The sequence below is a fragment of the Phaethon aethereus genome (genome assembly GCF_964289735.1).
Source record: "Phaethon aethereus genome assembly, chromosome: 7".
Lineage (NCBI taxonomy): Eukaryota > Metazoa > Chordata > Aves > Phaethontiformes > Phaethontidae > Phaethon > Phaethon aethereus.
The window spans coordinates 39,014,659-39,038,667 of NC_138583.1; the positions used below are offsets into that span (position 1 = coordinate 39,014,659).

The following is a 24,009-nucleotide window of genomic DNA, read 5'->3' on the forward strand; positions in this document are numbered from 1 at the left end:
GGGCTTTTGACTTTGAAGTTGTAACTTACTATCTGGATGTAATTTCTGCTGTGCTGAGTATCAGTCTCTAAAGTGTCTTTTAGGATTTAGCCTCTGATCTAGAATTTCTAGAGATTTGGGATGGGAAGGGGATTGACGGGGCAAGTTGAGGTTAGCAGTGAGAGCCCGGGCAATTTATAAACCTCCTCTGCCAGGAATCAGATGAGGCCTTTTCTCCCGCACTTTCTTTGAATAAATTGGCTCCAGTTTGTGCACTCCAAAAGCTGGGGCTATTCAAGTGTTCGTCAAAACGCTGATGTAATGGTCTCCTGTGCCGGGGAACGGGGGCCAGGGGAGGGCTGGCTCCTCACTGATTGTAAGCTTTTCTATATATAAAATTGCGTGACTGGCTCATGATACCACTAACACGGTATGAAATATTCTACTGACTGCCATCAGCAGTGGTTAAAGCATATATTGCTTGCTTTCCGTAAGTTGTTTCGCTAATGACTAAGAGCAAGGCGTAGTTCTTAATTTTCACGCACGCAGCTCTGCATTGCAGAAACCGCTGCTGCAACTGGGCATGTTAGCAAAAAGGAAATGGTGAAAGTGGTCATAAAAAAAGGGAATAAGTCCAAGCCCAACTGCATGGTAGAAATAAGAAAACGGCAATAAACTGAAAATCGTTTGTTCTTCCTGTAAAAATGTCATACAGCAGAGATTAGAGCATTATCTGACGAGCCTGCAGAAATATTGCAATTTAAATACTACAGACAATTAATCAGCAATTCCGTTAGCTCAAGAAATACTTTTGCAGCAGCTTTGGGGCTTTGCGTGGAAGCGGTTAGTTGAGAATCGTGCCTGCGTATGGAGTCACCTGCCAGCGGCTGGTGTGTGACGCTGAGCATGGACCGCGGGTATGATGAGGTCATCGGGGTGGTGACACCGGCCCGTGTACAGGTGGAGTGATGGTGGCATTGAGCTCCAGGATCTGCTGTTCTGGTTTCCAGTTTCTGCCTCTTCTGCTCTGGCTGAAGCTGTTGTGCGCTGGAATTTGGGCTCAGACCTGGCATTTCAAGTCAAGGCTGTTACTGCAGCGAGGAGCGCTCTCCCCAGAGCTGCGCTTTGCTGTTCGGGGGCAAGACCGTGCATTGCAGTTGAGACACGAGGGAGAAGCGTCTCTTCCTGGGACCGAAAAGAGAAGAAACAACTTCTCGTGAATTTTCTGGCTTCTGAAGAGACTTCTGGTTTTGCGGAGTTGCTGTTGTTCTGCTCCTTTACAGCTCTACCTTCACGAGATGATGGCTAGTGGTTGGGCTTAAGTATCACTGAAAGACATGGTCCTTCAGGGGCTGCGTATGTGAATGCTAAAGGTAGGTGAAAGAACGTATGGAAGACAGGTGGCTTAGCTCTCCTCCCCGGCAGAGGATGCTCAGGGTGTCGGGCGCCTGCTCTGCCTGGGGACGAGCGGGGAACAGGCAACCAAAGCCACCAGGTGCCAGCGCCGCGTGGTAATGGGTGCAGGGCTGGGAACTCGGGCAGCGACAAGGACAGGACAGATTTGCATTCAGATGAAGTTCGGTATTTTCAAATTGGGTGGCCTGTGTAAAATCCTTGTCTGAGAACAGGCTGGAGCGATCTCCGGGTGGTTTGTGTTCGGGAGCTTGCGGGGACCCGGGGACACTGTGTGAGCGGGCAGAGGGCATTACGTGAGGCCACTTTTGGAAGGAGGTGAGGAGGAGCTGGAGATTTCGCAGACTGGTTAGCTTAACTCCGTTTTCAGGGAAAATACCAAGACTATTAAATATCAGTAACCCCTGGAAACTGTTGGAAAGATGTGTGAGGAGTGACGTGTCCCGCCAAATCAGGCTTTTTCCCATTGACAGTGTAACACGTTGCCTTACGGATTTCAGCAGAACCTGTAGATGTTGCAGTGGCGTTTTGATTCTGTCTCAAAGAGACGATGCTTTCTCAGAAGCATGTTAGGAAAAGATGGCTGTGATGAAACTGATGCTTTCAGAGCAGCTATTAATTGGAAAAACTCTACCCTGAAGAGTGCAGGCGTGTGGCCTTCACGGTAGCCTGGATGTTGTTATGTATTGTGTCTATGAATGGCTTGGCTTGCGTGGGAAGTATTGTAGTAATGGCATTCAAAGCAATCTTGACTAATCAGGGAAACTCTGCGGAGGGGACGGCACGCAGACTCAAAGCAGTTGCAAAGACTGAAGCAGGAGTCATCAGCTGCACCCTGCGAGTTGCTGAAGTAGTTTACCTCCACAGGAGAACTTAGGAAAGGACCTGTCTGATCCTTCCCATGTCACGATGCCTAAAATACATGAAACTATGAGAGAGTGAACTGGTCGTACCCCTGGTACGATCATCATTTTGGGCTGATGAGGCCTTATCCAGAGCACCAGGACTTCGGGAAGGATGTTGGGCTGAGAGAGTCCAGAAGACAGTAATGTGAATTGCTGGGGTGTAGAAGTGGTCTGTTGGGAGAGGCTGAAAGAACTGCTGCTGTTAATGAGTTTACAGAAGAGATGAAAGGGAGATGCCTGTCGTCAAGCATAGCAACCTCAAATGGGAATAGTTTGTAATCTGTCTCTCCGGATGGGGGGAGAAGGAGTGGTGGGCTTACTCTACATGGGGAAAATAAATTCAAAAAGTAAAAAGAAAATGCGAAGGACTGGAACACAGAGCTGAGGGATGCTGAAGAACTGGAGATTTGGATGCACACTTCAGACTAACATGTCAAGAGCGGGGTAGGTGTAGTCGGTCCAGCCTGTGGTGAGGGAATGGTCTCGGTGTCTTGTGAACGACCTTTTGCAAAGACGGCCCTTTTTGCTCCGCTGTATTATTGAGCACTTTACAGCTATATGGTTGGGTTTAGAATTAATCCTCTTGCCATTGTGTAAACACCTAAATAAAACATGACTCAATTAATTACACTGAAATCATGGGACTTTACACGTAGCTTTAGAGAGGAGTTATTTTAACTTCCTCCTTAACGAGTAAAGTCTCAGTTCATGACCTAACAGATATGACTCTTCTAAAAATACATTATTAAGGGACTTTTTAAATTAACATAAGTATTGGTGTTTGGGTGTTTTCTTGTAATGGAAGGAACAACAGGAATTTTGTTTAAATTTTCATGAATATTTAAACACTTTTCTGTACATCAGGTAAGAAAGTTGTGAAATAGTGTCCTCCATGCATTGACTTTGGAACTATAGCTCCCAGTGATAGCAGTCTGGGCTCGACAGACATCCATAGTGGTATTCATCACATCTGAAAATAATGCTGCATCTACAAATAGTGTTAGTCATTGCATCATCAGGTATGGGGCTATTTTATAAATTGTAATTTGCTTGATGGCTTCATTCCTGATTAATTATATTTCATTTATTCTGATTAGTGTGGACTGGCTTACCCTAGCTCAGTTTAAATCAGCATTGCTCTGAGCACTAGCCAGTGGAGGTGGATTATGACTGCTTCAGAAATGCACCTGCTGAGGTTGTGTTTTCCAGCAAAAGCTGGTCAGACAACTGCAAAAACTGGCAAGAGAGTTCTTTAAAAAGTGTTTGAGAATAAATGTACATCTGTGAGAGAGAGAAAGTATTAATCATCCTAACCTTTTTTATTGCCGCATGGAAATGCAGTTTTGAATTTGAAAATAATTTTAATGTCTCTTTCTTTCTTTCTGAAGTTGTAGTTCCTTCTCTTTTTTTGTGTGCTGTGTTCCTAATTTTGAATTTTTGTGGTATGAAAGCTAACTATTCCAAGTCTGACCCGTGTAGTTTTAGATACGCTGTCCCAAAATCTTCACAGCTATTGTATTGCTTCATTGAAAGCCACTCAGCACAGCATGGAAAAAATCTTTTTTTTTTTATTTTTTTTTTTTAATCCTTCATTTCCAGAACTACAGGGCTGCAGATGAGCCATATATGTAATACATGAGAGGGAAATATATATTTTTCAAAAATTAAGGCTGCAGTCAAAGTTTATTATGGTCCTGGTTTTAAACACATCTAGACCAATCCTTGGTTTGATACAATTTATCACATAACATGTCTTCATAACTGCTTTGAATCTAGTCCTGGTGAGCAATAGTACCGAAGAACCCAAGCAAATAGAAGAAAACAAATCACTGCTGCCTCCTGGTCCTGGGTGCATTTGTAGAATCAGATTGATTGAAAAAATCCTCACCGGTTTTAATGTGACAGATGTCACTTTGCAATGGTGGCATGTCAACCCCACTGTCAACACTGTCATTTAATCCTTTCAGAGCAGACCTGCTAATGCAGTGCTTAATCTGCTGGTGACAACCGGTGATTTATAATCACCGGAGGTCCCAGCATTGCTAATTGAAATGGATTTGAACTAGTGTTAGCCATGGTAGGCTGGGTTTTGAGACTTGCTGTGATGCTGAGAAAGACAGGTAGCACCAGCCATACCAGGTCAGTAGAACTTAAAAATTAGTGTTACAAAAGTGGTAATTTTTGCCTGTATTAAGGTATGTATCTTTAAACAGAACTTTTTTGAAACAGATAACGTATTTTCTCTGTAAACCCATGTTAAGCTGCAGGTAGTCCATGAATGCGTGTGCCGTGCAGGTCGCTAGTGTGCTTACCCGAGAAACTGCCCTCCGGCAGATCCGAAATCATCATTTCTCAACCCTGCTGTAACTTGTGGTCACAGACGTACTCTACGCTGCATATGTGGGCCTCTTATATGAAAGTGAAAGCAAATGTAATAATTTGTCTACCTGAATTAGAGACGAAGTGACTAAGCAAGTACGACAGTCTGTCAAGCTTGATTATTCTAAATGGGAATTCATTTTATTTGGTTGATGGGTACTTTACCTCACTCAATCTCTGATGTGTAAGTGATTATTCTAATTTGTATATCTTTAATCTATTTATTTCCATCTCCTTTAAATTATCTTTATGGCAGGTATTTGTCTGTAGTACATGAGGAATTGTTATTGTCAGACATAATTTTGTGAGTGGTTACATTAAATTATACATTATTTTAAATATTAGATATTTATGCCTTAAATTCTCTTGCTGTTCCTGAAGAGGTCAGAAACAAAGCTTGTATTTATATGTACAAAAAACCCAACAGTGAGTGTGCTGTAGACAGTCCCATAAAAAACACGTTTTTATGGTTAAATTTAACTTTTCATCATGGGGTGTTTTCTAGCTTGCCTCTGAGGAATGGCCGTGCATTAGACGGCATGGCTGACTTTTGAGGAACATTTCCCAAGCAGAGGGGTCCTTGCCCGAGTTTCTTGCTGCTTGCTGGGCTGCACGCTGAATGTATTCTCAATGAATATCTCGAGTCCTTTTCTTTTTTCCCCTCTGGATTTTAGGACATCCCAAGTCTCTGAGGCAGAATTACAGGGATTCACAAAAACAAAAAGGAAAGATACCTGATATATTAATTTTTTCTAAAGCTTCTAAATTTTAAAGCGGGTCAAAACATGTAACTCCTACCAAACTTCTCAAAATTTGATTTGGAGCTTAAGGTGTAACTCCAAGTAAAAAATTGTTGTTGAATGGTTACCCTGAATGAGAGGAACACCCAAGAGCTGTTTCCAGGTGATGCCCTGTGGAGCGGTGGGGTGCCGGGAGGGATGCGCATGCCCGTGGAGCTGAGTGCTGGAGCCTGAGGTCCTGCTGCTCTACAAGCTTTGATGCCAACTGCCCAAGGTGGGGATGGCAGCGGAGACCCTGGCCTTGCGGTTGGTGGCTGTGCCGGGACTCGGCGCTACCCTCCACTGTTTATTGAGCAGCCCAGAAGCCACCCGTGTCCTGGGCTGCCCCCCAAGCCGTGTGGCCAGCAGAGCGAGGGGGAGGGGGTTCTGTCCCTCTGCCCCGCTCTGGGGAGACCCCCCTGCAGTGCCGCGTCCAGCTCCGGAGCCCTCGGCACAGGAGAGACATGGACCTGCTGGAGCGGGGCCGGAGGAGGCCCCAGCAACGCTCCGAGGGCTGGAACCCCTCTGCTGGGAGGCCAGGCCGGGAGAGCTGGGGGGGCTCAGCCTGGAGCAGGGAAGGCTCCGGGGAGACCTTCCTGCAGCTGCCAGGGCTGAGGGGGGCTGAGGGGAAAGGTGGGGAGAGACTGTTTAGCAGGGCCTGTAGCGACAGGACAAGGGGTGATGGTTTTAAACTGTTAAAAAATCCAGGCAGATTTAGACTGGATCTAAGAAAGAAGTTTTTGGCAATGAGGGTGGTGAAACCCTGGCCCAGGTTGCCCAGAGAGGTGGGAGATGCCCCATCCCTGGAAACGCCCCAGGTCAGGTTGGACGGGGCTCTGAGCAACCTGCTCGAGTTGGGGATGTCCCTGCTCGCTACAGGGGGTTGGACTAGGTGACCTTTAAAGGTCCCTTCTGACCCAAAGGTTCTACGATTCTGTAAGTGTCTTTAATTCATCTTCATGCAAACTCCCCTTTCCCACTCATGGCTTTGGAATGGAAAGAAGCACTTTTTTTTTCTATTTATTGTGTAAAAACACAATTCAAATGAATAATTTTCTTTGAAATGCTGCGGTAATGCTTTCTTACCCGCCTTATGGCATAATAGTGCAATAAAGTCCAATCCAAAAATGAAGTCACGCAAGAGCTAGTCCAGTTAAACTATAACTCGGTGCTGCCTGGTGTGCTCAGGTGGGTCGACAGAGATGTAGTGGGGATGCCAGAGCCTCAGGAAGGAGAAAGTAGCTGTGGTCAGCCCGATGGGAGCTGAGAGCTGCTCCCGGTGGGGATGCCACCGCCCGGCTCGCCTGCTCCGGGTAGGGCAACCCCCCAGCCAGATGGAGAAAACAGGCGCTGAGGCTTAAGACTCTTCAGCGGGACCAACGGTGTTTTGGGGTTTTATGGCTGAAAAGCAGGAAGAGCAAAAGGAGAAAAGGTAAAGAAGGAGAGAGGGTGGTTTCCTCCTTTCCCTTTCTGGAGGCTGGGGTTGTTTGTGTTTTTTTTTTTTTTTAAACTATCAATCTTTCTGGGCAGGCACTTGCTCTTGGCATGGCCAACGTCCCAGGTGCCAACGCGTTTGTCAACCTACAGTGACGATGCTTTCATGTCTGTCACTTTTAATTATGTTTTCTGAATTGATGGTGCTTATCCTTTAGAATATTACTTTTTTAGCACTAAAAATCTGGGGCATAACCTGAGGTGCATGATAATAAAGCCCCGGGAGGGAAAAATGAACAAAACCCAACAGTCTGTCCACCATCCTGTGTGTTAGATGGGATGTTTTGCTCTTTCCTTTACACTTTAGGAGGATGCAGGGAATGGGTATCTATTAACCAGCTCTGAAGTAGCTTGTGCATCAGGCTTCGTGAAAAAAGCTGTAGCAACGCGGCGCAGCAGGACAAAGGTTTTATTAGCGTATTTTCTTAAAACCCAGGTTTTATTCTTAAGCTGTGGGGTCAGATGAGGATTCAGTTCTGCAGCAAAAGTAGAAATTAATCATGTGTACTAATCCAGTAATCCCTGAAAATAATGCCTTTTTCTCACGTTTTGTGGAGCTGGGCCATCCCCCGGTGGCGTCTCCTTGGGGCGTGCGGGAAGCGGTGGCAGCGATCCCAACACTGGGAATTGCTGTACAGGGGCCTCACGCGCTCCCCTGGTTGCTGAGCCGATCCTTACTGGATTGCATTTAGATTTCAAGTCTTCTGCCTCCTTGGCAGGGTTTGAGTTAGCTGTGCAATTTTACAGTGATTTTTTTTCTTTTTTTTGGTCACGGTATCAATTTCTCTGTTGGACACAGGAGCATTTATCTATAATGACGTAGACTTTTAAAACTGTGGTGGTAACAGGAATCTCTGGCACCTTTTTAAGGCTTCAGATAATCAGAAATAGCTAAGAACCTTCACTACAAAAAATAGTACTCCATGGAGTTAAAGTGCCTGAGCCATTTACCCTGAAATAAAGGCTGGAGGTAGTAGGATATATGTAGATAAAAACGCATTGTATGACTGTGCAGTTATGAAAGCAGTTCCTGTTTCTTTTTCCAGGTGAGGCAGCCGTTGCCTTACAGCAAAGCCATGTAATAATGACAGCGTATGTCTTTACCTGCATCTCTTCCTTTCCGATTTTGTCAACGAGAGGCTGCTTTTGCAGTACGCGGTTGTTCTTTCTTGTTCAGCAATGCTTTTCTACCTTGCCTTTTTAAAAAAACAAACAACCCAAACGAAAACCCGTATCATAACATTGTACCTTCTTGAGGGTGGAAAATGCTGCTGTGTCTATGGCAGTGGGGTTTTTTGCTTCCAAAAAATTATATCGTTGAGGTCCTGTATGTGAAGTACATAAATATACGGTAAAGCTTACAGTGTTTTTATGTTTTTGCAACTTGCTCACCTCCCCGTCCACCCCACTCTGCAGAGGAGTGCTGGCGACTTAGTCGTAGGTCGCGCTCAGTCGTGCTGAGCTCAGCCGCTTGCATTTGCCTCCGTGCTGCGGCACCTCCATTTGATATAAGTTTTAATCTGTCTTTAGCAAGCAGAAATACAAAGTGCTTCGGACAAAAACGAGATCCCAGAATTTGCCTGCTCTTCGTAGATGTGTTTATTTCTGACAAATTGTGGGGCATCGACTGCATACTCCAGTTACACTTGATCACGTTCAAGAGGACAGATATAAGATGCCTGGCGTGGTGTTCATAAAACCCTCGTAACAGTAATTTTGTGAGAAACGGTGGTGTTCCTTACGCTTCCCAGTCTTTCGGAAACCCGCCAGCAACTTTAAATTTTTTTTTTTTTTTTTTTCTCTAAAGAGCTGGATATATTTTAATGGTGAGCCAGTGAACTCAACGCTGCTCTGTAAAATCGTTCAGCAAAGCAGCTCGCTGTGACTGCCAGAATTGATCACCCTGAAGTCCAGTGGATTTTAGCAGCCTCTGCCGAGGGTGTAAAGCATTTAATTCAGTGGAGCGCAGCATTCAGCACCTCATTCCTGGCAATGCCAGCCTGTTCCCTATCGATTCCACTTCTCTTCTGGCTTTATTCCAGATTTTCAAATCCTCTTCCTTCCTTTCCCCTCCTCCCTTCAGTCTCCGTGAACTGCTGCTGTGTGTTTTGAGCTTCCAGCATACTATTGCTTCACAATTCTAACTTGTTAAAGTTTGGAAGTTTATGTATCTTGCGAAATACAATGTAGCCTTTCTGGATTTTTATAATACGGATTGCTTCCAAAATTACACCAAATTCCATTGGGAGAGTTTGTTTTGCTGAACAGAAAAATTCACGATGACTTGCAGGTTTTTAGGGCAGGTGATTGTCTTAAATTTGTTGTTATGTTTTTTAAATACAGCTTGGGTTTTTTTTCCTACAGCATCTAAATATTAACTTCTTGCATTTTCTCAGTCTTGTCTATCCATTGGAAGAGTCAAGTATTTGTTTAACACAGCCTGAGGAGCCTAGGTATAAAACTTCATATAGTTGATAGCAGTATGGAGCCTTACTATGGTGACTGTCGTACAAAACTATAAATGTTTTTGATTTTTATCTAGTTAGACCTGGCTAAAGTGATTTCTCAAAGCTGGAGGGTTTTGGAGTAAGAGGACAGGTCTCCTGCCGACAAAGCTGGGTCGCAGTTGTCAGACCAGGTCTGCATGCGATGGTAACGCTGATACGTTTTGCAATAAGCTATTATGCATAATTAGTTGTCTAATCCTAAAAATGGCTAGTTCAAGGTTAACCTGGCTCTTGACTGAGCCTGTTAATGTAAGACATCTAGTCTGCTTGAATTATAAACAATAGTAGAAGGAATTGAATGAGTAAATGTCAGCAGCAGGCTGGACCGGGGAGAGGGGGAGACATTTAAGGAAATAAAGTTTGATGCTAATAATATTTTGTATTATTCTTTCTTTACTCATTACGCTTGAGAAAAAAAATCAGCTAGATACATTGAGCTTCCGAACTGTAAGAAGGGGAGCAAGAATAAAGAAATGCTGTTAAGTGTGTGCTCCTATGTAAAAAAAGTTTTATACTTTAAAAAAAAAAAGTATATTTCATGTTAAATTTTTTTTTTTACTCCTATACTGTCATAACACTTGGAAGAATGTAACATAGCATCCTAGAGGCAATGGATGGAAAGCATCCTGCAGGCGGTGTTCCGGGGCCGGCCTGGTTCAATATCTTTGTCGATGACCTGGACGAGGGGACCGAGTGCTCCCTCAGTAAGTTTGCAGATGACACCAAGCTGGGTGGGAGTGTTGATCTGCTGGAGGGCAGGAGGGCTCTGCAGAGGGATCTAGACAGGCTGGATCGATGGGCCGAGGTCAACTGTATGAGGTTTAACAAGGCCAAGTGCCAGGTCCTGCACTTGGATCACAACAACCCCACGCAACGCTACAGGCTTGGGGAGGAGTGGCGGGAGAGCTGCCCGACGGAAAGGGACCTGGGGGTGCTGGTTGACAGCCGGCTGAACATGAGCCGGCAGTGTGCCCAGGTGGCCAAGAAAGCCAACAGCGTCCTGGCCTGTATCAGCAATGGTGTGGCCAGCAGGAGCAGGGCAGGGATCGTGCCCCTGTACTGGGCACTGGTGAGACCGCACCTCAAATCCTGTGTTCAGTGTTGGGCCCCTCACTAGAAGAAGGACGTTGAGGTGCTGGAGCGTGTCCAGAGAAGGGCGACGGAGCTGGGGAGGGGGCTGGAGCACAAGTCTGATGAGGAGCGGCTGAGGGAACTGGGGGTGTTCAGTCTGGAGAAGAGGAGGCTGAGGGGAGCCCTCATCGCTCTCTACAACTACCTGAAAGGGGGTTGTGGTGAGGTGGGGGTTGGTCTCTTCTCCCAAGTAACCAGCGATAGGACGAGAGGAAATGGCCTCAAGTTGCGCCAGGGGAGGTTTAGATTGGTTATTAGGAAAAATGTCTTTACGGAGAGAGTGGCCAAGCATTGGACCAGGCTGCCCAGGGAGATGGTGGAGTCACCATCACCGGAAGTGTTCAAAAAACGTATGGACATGGCAGTTGGGGACATGGTTTAGTGGGCATGGTGGTGTTAGGTTGATGGTTGGACTTGATGATCTTGAAGGTCTTTTCCAACCTTAATGATTCTGTGATTCTGTAATCCCTTCTGGAAGAGGTTACCTTGGTAAACTGGGCATGCTTTAAGTGCTTTCAGCAGGCAGAAGGGCTGCTCTGTACCTAACAGAGCCTTGGAAAAGAAAATAAGTAACAACCGGTAATACCGGTGGGATTAGGTGATGTCCTTCCTCAAGGGCTGCGTGCCCCCTGAGGCAGCCGCAGCTCCTGGTGCCCTCCGCTGTGCAGTGCCCGTGCTGGTAGCTCCTGTGCCCGGCGTGGCGAGAGCCGTGCTGCTGCTGTGACATCCCTTCAAAGCGCGAGAGAGTTCATTTTTGGGTCTGTTTCTTTTTTTTTTTAAAGAATACCAGCTGTGTGCTGAGTTTGAGTTTAGCCCAAGGTATAGAGGAGAGGCTGGGAACAAGGTTTGCTTCTGAGTAACACATGGGAGAGTGGTGAAAAGGTGGTGTGAAAGTTGTTGTTACAGAAGGGTTTTTTTATACCTTCGAACTTGGTGGATTACCCATTTTACATTGAAAGGAAGGATTTTCTAATGGTTATTCTAATGACTGCCAAGTTCCTGGATTTTTTTTGTCTGTTGTTAGACAGTACTATATAATATCCTGTGGAAACTGTAATATTAAATATATTATACTGAAACATTGGGTAGCTTTGTTGTGCAATATTATGTTGGTTATAATTTTAGTAATGGATGTAGAGCCACCATCTGGATGTGTTCTGCCATTTGTGAAACACAGAAAGTAATGTTTGTGTATTATGCCAAAGAAAATATTTTTAAATCGGGCAAGACTGGCTATTGGCTGAGATGGCAGCTTCTTTTGACTAATATGTTCATTAGGGACTGGGTAAATGTGCAGCAAATTAATAACAACGTTTATTTTTTCCACATAAACCGCGATTTAGAGGACTAGAGTATGTCTAGACCAGCTCATTTGTCTACAACTATCAGGTTCCCTGAATTTCTCTGTAGTCTTCAAAGCAGCAGCATGTTCTCATCACACCTTTTCTCTAACCTTCTCTACATTGGAAATTATTTTCTCATCTCACGACAGCTGAAATCCTCTGTGTTTGGAAGGCTTTGGTGAAATGCTTTATAGCTCGCAGGCTCATAGGTGTGGCACACAGGTTCTCCAAAGGGATGTATCTCTGAAGGACGGTATGTGTGTCTACAGGAAATGGAGGCGGGGTAAGGAAACTCTGAAAAGTGCGTGTTACAGGTACTTTAAACTTCATGGTTGTTAACAGGCCTGCTTGGTGGTAAAAGCTTTTCCTTTTTGTTTCGGTCTTCCGCCATCTGTGATGCCACAATTGTGTGTCGAAGTTCAACGGTGTATTGGTCTCATGGAGGAAGGTCACTTGGACCCTTAAGTCGGGCTCTGGCCCCGCTGGGGTTTTGGGCTGCTTTCCCCTCCCTGCAGCCCACACTGCTCCTACTGGTGCTCTTTGCAGAAGGAGATAATACATGCAATTCTGGCAGGAACCACTATAAATACGTGATTTTTGCATTTATTCTGAAGATCTGCCGTTATTCTCAGGATCCCAGCTGTTGGTACTGAGGAGTTTTCTTCTTACCTATAGAAAGTATTTCCAGACTCCTTGCCCCAGTGTCCTCAGCTGCTGTGTTTTACTGATGTAGAGAAGCTTTTCTGGCCTCATGTCTGTTGTCGTCTTTGAACACTGGCTGAGCATTATGTTCCTGTTCTTGGATTTAAAACGTTCTTGATAAATTAAAACTTTCCTCATCTAAAGTAAACACTGCTTTTTCTTTTAGCTTTGTTCTGACCTGAAGGGGAAAAAAGGTAATAGTAATTTCACCTGAAAATTTATCTTCTGCTTTCGTTTTTCTTTTAGGTCCAGGATGGAACATTCCTGCTCGCTCCTGCTGCTCTGTGTTAGTTTTCTGTTTGCACAAGCTTTACCACCCAATGGAACTGAGTTGCCAAAACCAACAACAACAACAAGTAAGGACATCACTTAATTTGTGGGGATGGGAGTGGCTGTGGAAAGGGACTTCTGTGAGGTCCCCCTGCTGACAAAACCTGGATGTTTTTCCAGGACTTTGACCCCACTAATGTGCTTCTGATCTTGCCAGATGACCTCTGTATTTGGTCTCCATGTGACTGGTGCTGTACACTTTACTTTCTCTTTCCCATCTGTCGGAAATGCACAGGATAGCTTCAGGAGAGGTGGAGAAGCACAGGATATCTCCTGCCTGGGCTGCAAGCTCTCCATGCCCCAGGAGCTGTCACTGTGGATCTGCAACGCGATGGGACCTGGACACCGATAATATGAAATAAAGAAATTATCAATTAGACAATAGGATGAACGTATTTAAACATCATGAGAAACTGCGGTCTTTATATGTGTTCTGTGTTTTCTAATGATACGAGGTGTCTAAAGCAAGACTTGAGGAGATGGATAATAGTGCAGGTGTCCTGCATAAGATGGGGGTCAGACGGAAAATAGAAAAGCCTTTTTCAAAGACTGGAGAGCAATCTTCTGCTCACCACAGCATCTTTTAATCATCCTTATTTCTGTTTTCGGAATTTCTTCCTGTTGCTTCAGGCCCTCCCACAACTACATCCTAACACATTACAGTCCTGGAGAGGGGCTCGTTCAGGTCAAATAAGGGTTTGTTGGGTTTTTGAATTTAAGGTACTGATTCTATTTTTATGTCCTGTGATGGGACAATGCGTTTTACTTGCACATTGCCCTTACCCTTCATAATCCTAGCTGGCTCTCTTCAAAATCCCTGCGCCGGTGAGTGGTGTTTGTCAGGCAGTGGTTCGCTGTTCGGGTGGTGGCAGTGAGTGACGTTGTGCTCACGTCAGAGAGGGATTTCCCAAGGGAGAGCTGCTCTGTGGACTTGGTTGAAGGGAAATAAAGCTGGTGATGTTCCATGTAAACAGTGTGGTGAAATCTCGATAAATTCTCAGGCGACTGTTGTTGACACCCAGTCTTTATGGGAGGGTGCTTTTGTGGTTTGGTTGGTTGGTTTTTAATCTGCCTGTGGACTTTACACCTGTACAGAAGGAGAGCCAAGCAAGAGCCAAATGCCAGACATGGCTGATGGCCACTTTGATCGTTTTGGTGCTTAGTTGCAGTAATTTAGGTGTTAGGCGTTTGCTTTCACCAAAATCTGAGCCTGGAGAGCAGCGGGGGTGCAGCTGAGCGCTGCGCTGCCTGGGCGCTCACAGACCTCCGCAGGGGAAGGGGAGGGTTAGGGCAGCAAGGGGCTCTACCATTAGAAAAGGCAATCTTAGTGTTGGTTTTGCTTAGGGCTTTCAAAATAAATAAACGGCTAATATAACTAAAAATTTAGCTAAGTATAAAATTGCTAATAAATGTCTCTGCTGAAATATTGTCAGGTAGTTGCCAGTGCCCTGTGTCTTGTCTGGCACTCGGAGCAGTAGAAGAACGAATTACTAATATTGTCTGAATATGTGAGAATATAGGAATTGGGAAAGGGAAGCAACTTGTTAATTGTATCACTTCCCAGAATTTTAATAAAATTAGTAAAAAGGGAGTTTCTTCATAGATGCTGTTCATGTTCAAAGCTTAATTCAAAATTGTGTTGAATTTAAGTATGATAATATGGGTAAGAGTAGTCTTACCATGTTTTAATTAAATCTTCTTCATTTCAGTGATACAATTTAGAAATTATTAGTTTTTAAAAAGCTAAAAACAGTAAACTGTTTTTTCCTAAATATCAAAGCCTTCATTACTTTGCAGTGAAAAGCAAAGAAGAGTTTTGTCTGGTAGACAAGAACAGGCACACTGAAAATACATTGCTGTATAGGAAGTTCCAAGGTAATAGGATTATCTAATACATTTTATAGCCATTGAACTAATACAATATTTTTTAATACAAAAATAAAGATTTTTGATTGAAGTATCAAGAACCCTCCATTTAAAAGAATATGGAAAGAACTGAAGGATGCTAAAAATAATCCAGCATTCCTTTTGCATGCTAATTTGATGAATGATCCAAAAAGATAAAATGCTTTTGATTCTGAAAGGAATGGTTAATATTTTATTGCATGTCGTTAGTTTAGCTGGCTTGATTTCTAAAACATTTGTTGAATTAAAATGTTGGGTTTATTCTTATTTTAAACATGGATACCTAGTGCGTATGGCTCGTTTTTTTGGTACTACTGCCATTTTGCTTCCTATGCGAGTACCATGAAATTCCCCTTTCATAAAATCAGGATATTCTGGGGTTTATTGCACTGCCATTTACTCAGAGTATTCCAATGTATTAAATAAATACAAACCAGTATTTATTTATTTGGATTTGCATAAATAAATCTATATTTCAAGTAGAAAAAACTTCATGCTATCAGATATGTGTGACAGACTGTACGTGATAGTGTCTATAGCATTCAAATAATTCCTGATTTCTCAAATATTAGTTATCCAGTATTAATCATAGTCAGGATTCTTTTAGTTCGTCTTTTATTTTTACTTTTTATGTAGTTTAAATGTGAAAGCAGCCTGGGAGTTGCAGTGGTAAAGCTTTTAAGTCCTTTCCAAATGTTTAAATTTCTTTAGTGTTTACTCGATGAATATTTCATGGGTTTCATGCCCATGTTTACAATTTCTTTCCGCTACCGATCTATTAACATGCAGAGGTAATGAATTTATCAGATATGAGTAGGAGGTTGAAAGGCAGCAAATGGTGCAGCTTCTGATGCCCTATTTATTGCTGGTTTAAACTGTCAAGAAGTTATTGGGTGTCTTTGAAGAGAACTGAAGCAATGTATAGAAAGAATGAAGCCTTGCTATACGGTAGCCAAAACGGGACCCAGAGATGGGGATTTTCACGCTAGACTCGTGGTGCTTCTTTCATGTAGAAGATAAAGCGTCATCAGAAAATTGGGTTTTGAAGAAGGAGGCTGGCTCAATTTACTTTAAAAAGTATTTTTAAATTTAAAAAAATTTTAAAAGCCAAAGGGTTGCTTTGCTGGTAGATACTCAATTTCAAGAGTTAGTTTGAAAAGCAGAACTTCAGAAATCGGTGGGTTTGGATTGGGGGTTGGACTAGATGACCTTTGAAAATCCCTTCCAACCCAAACTACTGTAGAATTCTATGATTGCGGTGGCAGGCGGGGCTGTGCTCGCTCCGGCTGTGTGGCATTCGGCTCTGGGATGGTCATTCCTGCGTTTGCTGCTGCTTGCCGCCTTGTATCCCGCAGGCTGTGGGCACTGGTTTGTCTTCCCTACCTGTGTTTTCCCTTTGCCCTTCTTTTATTTATTTATTTTTAATTTGAATTTGTTTTTCATACGTACCAAACACATCTCCTGGTTATCAGCTGCATATCTTCTTCTTCTCTGCAGTCAAGGCACGGTGAAACCCAGCGATTCTCTGCAGGGTTGGGGTTTTCTCTTCCAAAAATAGCATGAGAGGGTTTAGTCTGGACTTCGTGATATCCCTGTTGGCATGGGTGGACTTCTTCTGCCCAGTCATCGCAGCAGAAGTTCAGCCAGACCTCAAGGAGACAGGGTGGCTGGTGGCTAGATGAAAACTGACAGCAGAGGAGAGTTCTCCTTTTATTGAGTTAACTTGCGGGTTTTCAGTGTATAGAAAGCACGCACTGATATGTAAGAGGCTTAATTACAATAAATCAGTCACTATTAAATCTGAACAGAAAGTTCAGCTTACAGAAGTTTAGCACTTGCGGAACTTTTTACAGCAACAAAAAATAATTTAAATACTCTGCTATTAGCCCAATCTAGACGTTTCAAAAATGCTTACGTCCACAGAAAGTACTAAGGACTACCCAAAATATGTCACTTGAGTGTGTCTTCACCTTAGGATCAGCCCAGATGATGGCATGAGGACAGCCTGCACCACATGCGCATCTGCACGGTGAGTAGCATCCCGGTACCCCCAGCAAGACGATAACTGCTCCCTGCAGTTGTTCTTGGTGAATTTTGGGAGAGTTACCTGCTCCGAGGGGCACGTGAGGAGCATTGAAAGACTGTGGTAAAAACTGGAGCTGTTGCGTTGTCCTTTGAAATGTGAATGGATGAAGGAGTAATGTGGAAGATACTCAACACTCTCATGCATAATAGATTACCCGGTCTGAAATATCCCCTAAATTAATGTGGGAGGCCTTGCATGGCCACCAGGCAAGTTGGCTGCAGAAGTTGATGCAAGCTGGACTGAGCTCTTCAGCAGAGACACGTCTAAGAGCTCCTGTATCCTGCACGTGGGGGATGCTTTACTCTGACAGAAGTTTTAAGTACCAACATTGTGGTAAACTGGGAAGCATTGGGTTTTGTGCCTGCAGGTGATAAAACTAAAATTAAAATTTGACCCTCCAGAGGTGGAGGGTTAATTTCTCTTTTTTTTGAAAAGAGGTTCAGACCTGTGAATAAATAGAGCCTGTTGTGGGATTTCTCCTGTGCTCAGATAAACAACATTTGTCTCTTCTTTGTCAATTGTCAGAATAATTTCAGGTACCTGACTTGCTATCCAGGGCAAACCACGCTTTTATGGAGGGAGAAAAAAATGTTTTAATCACACTTTTATTCGTGGGCCATTTTACCATTCAGGTCCTACTTGCAAAGGGACTGATCCAGGGATGAAGAACACCAAAGCTTGGGCAAGAGTGTGGAGGGAGGATCACGGGGCAGCTACTGATGTGCATACACTGCTGTTAGTTCCCTTTTTTCTTGTGGGTGGTTTTGGTTTTGACACATACGGAAACTGGGAACATCATAACCCTGAAGGAAATGGTGATACATTTCCAGAAAGAGCCGTTGAGATGCCTGGGCCAGCAGCACAGGGAATGAAGCTGGGAAGAACCCGTGAGTCAACCTCGGTGGGTGGCAGGGGAAGCACGAGGGGTTGCCACAATCCTCCTGGCAATAATCATCCTCTCTTGTCAAGATGAAAGTCACTATTTCATTGTCTCTCTAAAAAAAAAAATACCCTCAGGATGATCTTTTTTGTGTGTCTGCGAACAGAAAGCCCTGTGGTTTTGGACCACAGCTCTCCTTGTGTTGGAACAGTGGAAATTTTCCCTGGCAGCGGCTGCAGTAGAGATGTGCTTTAGAGGGCATCAGCCTCTTCTACATGCATTTACTCATATTTCAGTTGCCAATTTTTGAAGGAGCACTGCTTAAAAATATTTCAGGTCTGTCTTTCAGTGTCCTCTTAAAATCCCACTTAATATGTAGACAGTTGTGTTGGCCAAAGATCTTTGAGCCTCAGAGTCCTCAACGGCCTAAGCCCAGTCGTAACATTTTCTTACAATTTTTGGGCTACGCTTATAAAATTACCAATGCCGATATTGAAGAAAATACAGGTAATAAATGAAGCTGTTTAAAACCACACCGTGCCTTACGCACGGGCTCTGCAAGCGGTGAAGCCATTGGTGTGACACTGCAAGGCTTCAAAAATAGATGTGCCCATGTACAAGGAAGAAGGGACTGTTCGTGGTTTGCGACCTAATTTCCTTCTGAAATGGTAGGAGGAGAGGTGAGATCTCGATGCAGAGAATTGCATCGGGCATGGCATGGCCGCTCTGTATGCGGTATGTCAGTTCTTCCGAAAGGAAGAGATGGGTGATTTTTTTGTGTGTGTGTAATGAACTGAAGGAAATTTTCATTCCCTCGTGACTCGAACTTGTTTTTCCCCCTCGTGTCATGAGTCTTGACACAGAGCCAGTGCTGAGAACTGACACAAAACTCCTAAATCCTGGAGGACTCCGAGATACTGAGTCTGAAATTTCTAAACTTTAAAAGCGGGATAAAGTGGCTCCTTTGTGCCTGTGAGGAGGAAAAAATAGATATTGTTAGTTTGTTTGTTTCTCTGTCAGACCTTGGTTTCAGTACAGGGTGCGGTATTGATAAATACCACACAGAAATGGTTAAGCTCTTTCTGGTGACGCACGTTCATCCTGACACTCTTCCAGTAGTGATTTTCTGAAACGCTGATCTGATGGTTTCTGATTGCAACTTTGTCATGCACTTTTATATACCATTTAAATGTCAGGTTTCATGCATTTTATTGCCTTCCCTTTCTTCCTACTACTGTGTTGACTTGAGATACCTTCTTGCCTTGTACGCCCCTAGTGCATCTATGCCTCCAAAGGAGGTTTTTCTGTGCCCTGATACCCTGTTTGAGCATCCAGAGAGTTGCCAGCTGCTCACAAGATACAAACCAACACTCCAGTGGTTTTGCAGCGATCGGTTCTGGACAGTTGGTTTATTCATATGAACTCTCTTCTTTAATATTGCAGGTGTTATAGGTATACTCCTATATATTTACTGTAATCCTGTGCTTTTATGATATTTTGTGTTGAGGATTGTGGCAAGATCGTTTCAAAAAGCCCTTGCTGCAAGTAAGTAAAAAGAAAGAATTTAGGGAATTGTGAACGCAAGAGGTGTTTGGAGAACCACTGTAGGAGTGGCGGAGGACTCTTTAAAAGTGTGTAAATGTCGTTTAAAAAGAAAAAACCCACACCAGCAGGAACAAAAATTGCCTTAATTTTGGAAGCATGTCTCTTGGTAAGATCTGTGAACAGTACAAATGAAGGAGGCTGAGCAAGGCTGGCGTAACGATGGAGAAACTGGGGGGTCCAGACCCCCAAGGAACGGTCCTGGTAGATGCCCGAAGTGAGTGCTGCTGCCTCGGGTGGCTCCTTTGGCTGTAACCAAGGAAAGATCGATCTCTTTCTGCATCCTATGGCGTAGGCAATTAATTCCAGGTGTGAACGCCTCATCCTTCCCACTTAGCGCGGTCTCTACCACTGCTGTTACACTGACTTGGATCTATTCGTCTGGTTGGAAAGAAAAACAGGTCGCAGGGTTGTATTTTGCTTGCTGAAGGCTAAGGCTAAGAGTTTCGCTTTCTTGAATAAAACGTGTTGGGTTTTTAGTGATGTATAATAGATTGAATTGTTCAGTAAAATAATGAAACTGAGCGTAAAGAGTCACAAACATAAAAACACCGTTAGCGGAAGGATGAGACTCGCAATTTATACTAGCTATAACAAAGATACATATTTTTTTTCATCTCCATTCTGAGTATTTGTTAAAAGTCTCACCATTCCTACTTGTTCTTATATTTATAAATAATATAATAAATATATTATATACAACATAAGCCGTAGAAGATGCTGCAGTTTGCAGTGTCCCCTGCCTTCCCCCTCCGTCAGGCTCAGCATGTGCTTTACAGCCTAGCCCAACCAGCAGCAGTGTTTTGGACTGTTAAATGAGATGTGTTTAAAACACACGTTGTGTCTCTCGAGTCAATGAAATCTGTAGAAAAGGTGTCATTCTTGGGTGATTTCTGTCTGGCTGAGAAAGAGCTGATGCACGTAAGGGTGCTACAGCAAACCTTTTGAATGGGCTTCAAATTTAGCTTAATGCCTCAGACCCATTAAACTTACTCTTAACTACAAGTAAATTCTTTTCTTAACCAGTCGTTCCAAAAAATATCCTTGATATTCTCAGCAGCAGGTAGTTTTGTTGTGCTTTTGAAGGGGAATAAAGAAAAATTAAAAACCTGAACTTTCAGTTTCAACTTTGCATATATTAAATAATTTGTGATGCTTTTGATAAGTACAAGCAGCTTATTGCATAGAGCCACAGATTTTTGGTGCACCAAGCACAGTTTCTGTACCAGATTAGGCAGTCCGTGCCTATAATGTTTTACATTTGCTGTGTTCAATCCGCAGACTCTACAGAGGAAAACAATTTACACAAGGACCTACTGACTTCAATGCTTATTCTGCTCCTGGTCTTCATCATTTTCATTCTGTTGGCTGGCTATTTTTTCAGGTAGGTCTGTGTGGAGCTCTGCATGCAGAACTAGCTTGGTCTTGTTTCGATATGATCTAACAAGGAAATGAAACGCGTACTTATGGTGAGGCAGGAGCCTCCATCGCGGCGTAGAGGAGGGTGCGCGGCAGTGGTGGCTCTCGCGCTGAAGATGAACAGAAAGAGTTCCTCCAGAATTACGTGGTTGGTAAAGACGGCTTTGGGAGAATGCTTGTTTCCTCTCAGCGTAGTTCCTCAGGTAAACCTGGTGTGTGTATTTCAGGTTCAGAAGACATAGGAAAGCTGTTGTGAACTCTGGGGACAAAAAGATGCCAAATGGGATCTTAGAAGAACAAGGTATGGAGAGATTTGCTTTCCTTCTCACTGTGAATTTTGTTTGTGTATGCACATGCTCGTTTGCTAATTAAGAATTCAGCTTTTCAGTTGTTGGCTTTTTATTTACAATATAAGTTACAGGATTGCTATTAAAGAGAAAATAGTTTTTTTTTTAAAAAAAGGTCCGTATTTAAGTGTGTGTCTATATAATCTTAACTTCCAGTTGTTGGTTTTAAAGAATTTTCACTTTCAAGTTGGGATACAGCAAATGTTTCTTTGAAAATATTTCTCATGCTCTTTATATGTGTTTTATTAGAATGCTAGCTGAAAGCCAGGCACTGTGATCTTTGTATTTAGAGAAAGAATTGCAATATTTCTTCTTAAAAGGGGAAAGAAGAGGGTCCTTAACTCGTTGTGAAATTATGGGCTGGTTCCTGAACGTAAAGAGAAACCAGGAAGGGGATGAGACAGGGCAGTATTGTAAGCCAGCGGCACTAAAATAAAACACTCTCGGGAGCTGAAGATGTTTTCCACTGGCTTTTTCAGTGTGCTGAGTTTCTTTCCGTTAGCGGGGAGCCCTTCGAGTGGGTTGCTCTGTGGGGCTCAGCTCAAACCTAGCAAACATGGAACGGGCTGTTCGTTTCTGGCTTACAAATTATTTTCGCCATAACAAAGAGAGAAACTTAATGATAAAAAGAATTACATCCTTCTGCCAGTTCCACATCGCTACGTATGAACTGAAGAGTGGGTTAACAAACACGGTGGCAGTCACAGAGAAAACCAAATCTCTAAATATACCCGGCAGCTTCCTGTTCGGTCAGTGCCCGTGCACAGGAGCCCCGGCGAGCGCGATTTGGGGATCCCCGCGGTGACCCGGCGCCGGGTAGCGCCCTTGGGCGATGAATGGTTGGTGCAGCCACCGGTGAGGTTTGGTTTGCAAGTGGAAATCACCCTGTCGTTATCGGAGCGTAGGGAAGTGGTCTGCCTTTCTGTTTGCCTTTGGTCATAAATAAAATGCGTCTTCACCAAACCGTGGGCTTCATCCCTCCCCTTCTTCCAGCCGTCCTGCCGGGTGGCCTGCGGGGATGCTCATTTCAGTTGCCAGGTGGCCAGTTGTGCTCCCGAGGGGCTACGAAGGCAGCAGGTGAAGGAGTCCTGGGGCTTTATTTCCCGAAGCGAGATGAGATCTGGGTGGCAAGAAGCACCGCAGCAATCCCCGTACCAAACGTGCTGCCGCAGAGCGATTGCGTCCCGGGGCTGGGCTGATGCTGGCGTGATCTGGGGCAACTGAGAGCAGCAGCAGCAGCTCATCTTGGGTGCCGAGTTTCTGTTATCTGCCAAGTTAAAGATGAATTAATCTAGCAGCATCTCTTTGGTGATAGATGCTAAAAGCTGTCCCTGCAGTCCCTGCCCTGTGGTAGAGCAGCTCTGGGTTGATAAGCTCTTTGTCATCAGAAGGAGCTTTCTCTTTTTCTAAATAAAATTTAGTCACATTTTAATCTGGTGTAAATACAGAAGTCGTTAATTTTACTAATAGTGGTTCTATTTGAATTTATTATGTTCTCAAGGCAACTACTTGGCCTGTGGTTTTGGTTTTTTATTTCATTTTAATCAGCTTTATCACCAACTGAAGTCTCATGCGAGAAGTATGTTTTGGCATCTTCCAGCATAAAAATTAATTTGTAGCTGGAAATGGCTTGTTATCTGTTGCCCTGGACATGCCTTTAACACGTACTTTCCTTGTACTGACAGAACAGCAACGGGTGATGCTGCTCAGTAGGTCTCCCTCGGGCCCAAAGAAGTATTTCCCTATTCCAGTAGAAAATCTGGAAGAGGAAATACGGATGCGATCAGCAGATGAAGGGAAGCTCTTCCGGGAGGAGTTTAATGTAAGTTCTCGGGTGTGGAGTGGACGGCTGCACGGCAAAAACCGGGGGGCACATCAAAACATCTGCAAGTGTTAATTCTTTTAAAAGTGTCTGGTGCATGAAGCTGGTATCTCAGAGCCTTAGCACTTGTTGTGCGAGTGTGCTCGTAACCCTTTATCTGGACAAAATCTGGAACGTTAACTGCTTTATGATCCGGTGATGCCAAATTGGTTATATATAAACTGTTTGACGCTTGCTAATATTTAAAGGAGGTCTATAGTGTTTTCCTGAAAGCTGGAGGAGAGGAAGACTGAATGTGAATCTCTTCAGCATTCATTTTCTTGGTGGTGGTGGAGGGTTTTTTGGGGAGTCTGAGTGTTTCACCGCTATGGGAAGTACTTGGAGGAGATGACAGTGTGGCCTTTAATACTGCCCTAGTGAGGTTTGACTTTTTTTTTTGGTAATTTGGCTTTTTGCTGTTTGCCATCCCATTGCTTCCCTATTTGCAGCAACCTGTGCCCTAGCACATATGTTTCTATGAAGTATCTCAGCTTTAAGGGATTTTGTTTAAAATGTTGCCTTGGTCAGAAAGGAGATCTTAATTTCTGCTCATAAGCCGAGTTTCAGTTGCATGTGGTCATATAGATGGAAGTTTGTGGCGAGCCGCTGCAAAGCTGGTTTGTACCGAGAAACCCAGCACCATGAGTCTGCTCTCACACGTCTGTGTTCGCAGGTCTTTTCCATACTTTTATTATTTCTTTTCACTTCCCTTAACAGCAGAAGCAGGTTGCACAGAGCAGCAGCTTAAATGTCAAATGCAGAGTTGTCAAAGCCGATGCACGTGTTGATGAGCCAGTCTGTTAAAGTTACCTTCTTAATTGGTAGCATATTTATATCTGCAATTTGTTTGATGATATATTTAAAACACATGATTTCTTTGCCTTATCAGAGAGCAAGCATTGTGGAGATATTTATCAAAGTCAACAAAATGAATGTGAAAACTAATT

General features: G+C 43.8%; 1 protein-coding gene across 1 annotated transcript in view; it reads left to right on the forward strand.

The window, feature by feature from the left end:
- Positions 1-12,885: 12,885 nt before the first annotated feature.
- PTPRE (protein tyrosine phosphatase receptor type E) overlaps positions 12,886-24,009 on the forward strand; it is a gene marked incomplete at both ends in the record, with an annotated part of 40,853 nt that continues 29,729 nt past the window's right edge. The window contains 4 exons of the mRNA XM_082002564.1: positions 12,886-12,988; positions 20,717-20,819; positions 21,082-21,155; positions 22,887-23,023. Coding sequence (XP_081858690.1) covers positions 12,886-12,988; positions 20,717-20,819; positions 21,082-21,155; positions 22,887-23,023 — 417 coding nt within the window. The remainder of the gene's footprint in view (positions 12,989-20,716; positions 20,820-21,081; positions 21,156-22,886; positions 23,024-24,009) is intronic.